Source organism: Propithecus coquereli, unplaced genomic scaffold (genome assembly GCF_000956105.1).
Source record: "Propithecus coquereli isolate 6110/MARCELLA unplaced genomic scaffold, Pcoq_1.0 Scaffold46, whole genome shotgun sequence".
Classification (NCBI taxonomy): domain Eukaryota; kingdom Metazoa; phylum Chordata; class Mammalia; order Primates; family Indriidae; genus Propithecus; species Propithecus coquereli.
In genome coordinates, this window is record NW_012150396.1 from 2,320,718 (window position 1) to 2,326,584 (window position 5,867).

Consider the following 5,867-nt stretch of genomic DNA (forward strand, 5'->3'; position numbering starts at 1 on the left):
TGCCTTGGCCTCCTGAGTAGCTGGGACTACAGGTGCCCTCCAGGACGCCCGGCTAATTTATCTATTTTTAGTAGAGACGGGATCTGGCTCTTGCTCAGGCTGGTCTCAAACTCCTGAGCTCAAGCGATCCTCCCGCCTTGGCCTCCCAGAGTGCTAGGATTACAGCCTGGCCTCAAATTCTTTCAATAATAAGAAAATAACCCAATTAAAAAATGGGCAAAGGAACTCAATAAACATTTTTTCAAAAAAGACAAATGGCCAATAGCTATGTGAAAAGGTGCTCACCATCACTAATTATTAGGGAAATGTAAATCAAAACCACAATGAGATGCCACCTCAAACCTATTAGAATGGCTAACATCCAAAAGATGAAAGATAACAAGTGTTGGCGAGGATATGGAGAAAGGGAATCCTTGTACACTGCTGACGGAAATTGAAATTGGTACAGCCATTATGGAAAACAGTATGCAGGTTCCTCAAAAAACTAAAAATAGAACTACCATACTATCCCACTTCTAGATATAATCTAAAGGAAATGAAATCAGTTGCTTGAAGCACTCTGCACTGTCATGGCCATTGCAGCATCATTCACAGTAGTCAAGATACAGAAACAACCTAAGTGTCCTTTGGTAAATGAATGTGTAAAGAAATAATGGCATGCATATAAAATGAAATATTGTTTAGCCTTAAAAAAGGAAATCCTGCCATTTTTGACAGCACATATGAACTTGGGGGACATTATGCTAAATGAAATAAGCCAGATGCAGAAAGACGTGTGATATCACATATGTGGAATCTAAAATGTCAAACTAATAGGATCAGAGAGTAGAATGGTGGGAGATGTTCGTCAAAGGGTACGAATTAGAAGTTTGTACTTTCAGTTACAAGATAAATAAGTTCTAGATATCTAATATACAGCATAGTAACTATAATTAATAATAATATATTGTATACTTGAAATTTGCTAAGGGAATAGATCTTAAGTGTTCTCATCACACACAAAAAAGGTAACTATGTCAGGTGATGGATATGTTAATTAGTGTGATTGTGGGAATCATTACACAGGGTATACTTATATCAAAGTACATAACATGTTGGACACCTTAAATATATATAATTTTTTCTTTGTCAGTCACACCTCAATAAAGCTGGGAAAAACGATTGTCTTTTCAGATGATCTTTGGGTGGTTTCAAAAACCCTAGATTTTGAACTGGATACTTTTATTGCACGTAGTGCTTTCTTTGGACCATCATCTCTCAATGAGGTGGAGCTACTGCCTTTGAAAGGCTATTTCCCTTCTAATTGGCCCATTAACAGTAAGTATTACTATGCTCATCTTAATTCATATTTAAAAAGAATGATAGCCGTAGGATATACCGTGGGCAAGCATGCCGTGTGTGGGATTGTTTGATTAAAGCCAACAAAAAGTACCCATCTCTAGTTCCTACTGTCATGTCCAGTGTGTTCCTAAAAATGTGTATGAAAGTTGAATATATAAATAATTTCTTACATCAAGTTCTAATTCTCTTGGTTTATTTGAAGATATATTTAATAAATGATTTATTTTTACATTGAGAAGGTCTTGGAATATTTGTAAGGAGCTGAGCAGGAGGGTATGATTTTTTTGTATCTTATCATCTGTCTTGAGAAATTCCTGATAAGACAGGCTACCAGCCTTATTTTTCTTTTAATAAGGTAACCTTTAATAAGCCTGAATTTCTGTCTAGTTTTATGAATCTGTAGACTTCTCTACACATTTCAATCTCTAGAATTATTTCTGATGGTCAAATTTGGTTCATTACTGATTAAAGATACAGCACTTAATGACACATCTTTAGTGTTTCATATAGTTTTTAATTTTTGATCTTTTCTTTCATAACTGAATAAACCTGGACAACCAGCTTAAGTCCAGTAAGAGCCTAATTAAGTAAACATTTATCCCTCGTCATATGGATATTTTGATATTTGTTGCAGTTGTTTTTCACCAATATCAGCATTTTAGTTTTCTGTTTTCCATATGTTTCTATAAAATAATTGAGGAAGAAATGTAAGAAAGTGTTTAAAAATTACACAAATAATACTGTATAGTACAAGTGGTGTGTTGATTAAAGGGAACTGCTGGCTGTCAGGCAGTGCAACAATGCACTAACCCAAAACAGGTGTTCTTGTTCATTTGCTGATGTATGGAAGTCCAAATATGATTTAAGTTTTGCAATTTATGGGTACTCACATATAAAGTGAATGAACGGATAGTATAGTAATTTAATGGATAAGAGTTTGGGACCTCTGCATGTACTTAAGGGTTCATTTTATGTCATGTGGTTAATTTGATAGCTGAACTCTAAATTATATGGACATTTAATACAGAGTTTTTTTATGGTCCATTTTATTTACATCAAATGTTTATTTTCTGCATCCTCTCTACAGTGGTTGTCCATGCATTGTTGGTTTGTAATGCTAGCACAGAGCTGACTACTTTGAAAAATATTCAGGACTACTTTAATCCAGCTACTCTACCTCTCACACAGTACCTGTTAACAATGTAAGTCATTATTTACCTTTGAGTCATTGGTATCAAAAAATGGCAACTAAAAGTGAATAAGAAAATGCAATAGAAGTATATTACAGAAATATCAATAAAATTTTAATAATCTTTCAGACTATGAAATTACTGTCAGTCAGTAGTTAAAAAGAGAAAGGAATATGCATCATTTCCATCTATCTATCTATCTGTTATGGTTTGAGCTAATAAATGTTACCACAAATTTTTTCCCTTGGTCAAGGGATAATGTCTTAAGGATTATTTGAGTGTTTATTTTATTTTTTATTCATCTGTATTTTATATTTTTATGCCACAAATTATTTAACATTTAAAGAATCATTTTACAGCTTGAATCCAGTGTATATTGATACTGATTTTATTCTTGACATCACCCACATCTCATTTTCAGTTTTTCAAGCACCAAGTCCCTTTTTAAAAAAATTGGAAGTGATGTTATATTAATGCATTAAAGTAATAAAAAAAGTCAAATTTTCAATTTAGAATATTACTATCTGTGGTTTATTTTTCTGACCACGTAATGTCCTAGGTAAAAAATATGATTCCATTATGTTATTTATCCAAGTTGAAATGAATTCAGTCTTTATAGAAATAGAAATAAAACCAATTCATGTATTTTACCTGAAATAGAGGGTACATTAATTATATAAGCCAGGTTTATATGATAGAGCCTGGGCTTTGAAGTTAGTCCAACCACTTGTTAGTGGTGTGGTTTTGGGGAAAAATATTATATTTTTGTATCCCTATTTGGGATAATTAACTACTTCCTAGTGCTGTTGGGAAGATTTGGTCAAGTAATATGTAAAATGCTTAGAATAGTGCCAGCACATAGTAGGTATTCAACAAAAGTTAGTTCTCTTCTACCCTCCTCCAAATAGGGATATGAATCCATTTATGGTTTGTTCTTATTTAAAAAATGTTCCCTGTGATGCTTACAAAGTGATGGCTAAGTGATGAAAAGATCTACTCACCTTTTTCAAAAGCCCCTAATTTTTTTTAATTTTGTTCGCTGCCTTTTTATTAGGTCTTCGCCAAGTGCATTTAGCAACAAAAGAGTCAGTCAGAGAAAATTTATCCCACCAGCCTTCACAAATATCAGCACAAAATTTGAACTACTCAGTCTAGGGGCAACATTGCAGTTAGCTGGTGAGTTAATTCAGGAACATAAGTTAAACAAGGATCAAGCCACAGCTCTAATTCAGATAGCTCAAATGATGGCATCCCAGGAAAGTGCTGAAGAAGTGAAGGAACTGCAAATCCACACCCTCCCTATCACTATCATACACGGTAAGAAGCAAGAAAGAAAACAATTCTAATAAGTACGTTATTAAATGTAAGCTTTTGTAACTTCTTGAGCTACGTGTTTTGTCATGCCTCTGCCTACAATGACCCTTTCTTTAAGCGGCCCGGATATCTTATTGTGTAAGACTTAGTTCCTGCTACTTCTTACTTTTAGGAAGTATCCCCACCTCTACCAAAGCAGAGATAGATGTTTTTCTTTTCCTAACCCCATAACAATGTTATTTACCATATTATTTTATCATTATTCCTTTACTTGTCTGTCATCTTAAGTAGACTGAGGTCTTATTAAAAGTTGAGGTATTTTGTGGCTCACGCCTGTAATCCTAGCACTCTGGGAGGCCGAGGCGGGTGGATCACTCAAGGTCAGGAGTTCTAGACCAGCCTGAGCAAGAGTGAGACCCCGTCTCTACCAAAAAATAGAAAGAAATTAATTGGACAACTAAAAATATAGAGAAAATTCGCCGGGCATGGTGGCGCATGCCTGTAGTCCCAGCTACTCGGGAGGCTGAGGCAGAAGGATCGCTTGAGCCCAGGAGTCTGAGGTTGCTGTGAGCTAGGCCGATGCCACGGCACTCACTCTAGCCAGGGCAACAAAGCGAGACTCTGTCTCAAAAAAAAAAAAAAGTGGAGGTATTTTGGTTATTTATCTGTTCATCCCTTGTGCTTAGCACATAGTGAGCACTCAATTTTTTTTTTTGGAGAAATTATTAATTAAATGAAAGAAAAAGAGAGGGAGATGGATGAAATCTTTCTTGTGCTTTCAGAAATTTATTTGTGACATTGCTTTTATTTTTTTCCCCTTATTTTAAAATAATTAGGTGTTTTTGGAGCAGGAAAGAGTTATTTGCTGGCAGTGGTGATTTTGTTCTTTGTACGGCTATTTGAAAAGAGTGCAGTTCCCATGGCTGGAAATGCAAGGCCATGGAAACTTCTGATTTCTTCTTCCACTAATGTAGCTGTTGACAGAGTGCTGCTTGGGTAGGTATGACAAGTGCATTGAAGTAGCTAATGCTTTAGGTCATTGTTGAGACAATATGGGCCCTACGTGTCCATGCGCATTTTTGCTGGGTGTGCCAAGAACCAAGGCCTTCTTCTCAGACAGGAGTCAGAATCTATGAAACAGTAACAGGCTAACTAATTAGTTTACAAGTAGGGTAAAATCAAATACCAAACCTGACAATTTTGGCACAATGATATTCATGTAAAAATTCAAGGTCAGCCACATACATGTGGGGCTAGAGATGTATTGGGGGAGGCAACCTGCCATTGGCCCTGAGTGTCCCTGCTGGGATGCCAAAGATGCAAGACCCCAACCACTTTTACCTAAGATACTCCTCAGGGTTGTGTTTGCAACAACCAACTTAGATTGAAGCAGTAATTGTCTGCCTCTAGGACAAAGCAGGCTTGCTTACTATTGTTATAGAAACAGTGGATCCTGCACTTCAGTGTTCCTGTCCTGCACCTCAACCCACTGCAGTTGCAGGCATTCACCTGGGAGCCGTGTATTTTTTAATACACATACATTTTGTTTTCCACACTGAGATTCAACAGTATATATTGTTTTGTGCCTTGCTTTTTTAATTTAAAGGTTATTTCTCTAGAAAACAATTTTTCATAACTCCATTATATTCCATGATTTGCTTATACCATACTTTAAGCAATTTTTGATTAAGTTCTTCCCGATTTTTGCCATTATAAATTATATTATGACAAATATCCTTAATCATAAATCTTTGTCCCCATTTCTGATTCTTTCCTTTGGAAAAAGTCCTAAGCCTAGAATAAAAGATGTAAACATTTTTAAGCTTTTAACGTACTTCGCAAAATTGCCCTTCAGAAAGGTTCTGCCAGTGTGCACGCTTGTGAGTAATTTAAAAGAATGGCTGAGGACAACACTTTTTGATTCAAGACAGTGAGGAGTTACCTGGGGACTAAATAGGAAAGAACTTTAGATTGCTTAGCCTAAGATGAAAATTTAACCGTAGACCGTTAGAAAATTAAAAA

At 35.7% G+C, this 5,867-nt stretch overlaps 1 protein-coding gene across 1 annotated transcript in view; it reads left to right on the top strand.

Moving 5' to 3' along the window:
* The window catches only part of ZGRF1 (zinc finger, GRF-type containing 1), an 87,385-nt gene that overhangs the window by 70,546 nt on the left and 10,972 nt on the right, over nt 1-5,867 (top strand). The window contains exons 13-16 of the mRNA XM_012655075.1: nt 1,149-1,317; nt 2,429-2,543; nt 3,586-3,848; nt 4,682-4,841. Of these exons, the coding sequence (XP_012510529.1) occupies nt 1,149-1,317; nt 2,429-2,543; nt 3,586-3,848; nt 4,682-4,841 (707 nt within the window). The remainder of the gene's footprint in view (nt 1-1,148; nt 1,318-2,428; nt 2,544-3,585; nt 3,849-4,681; nt 4,842-5,867) is intronic.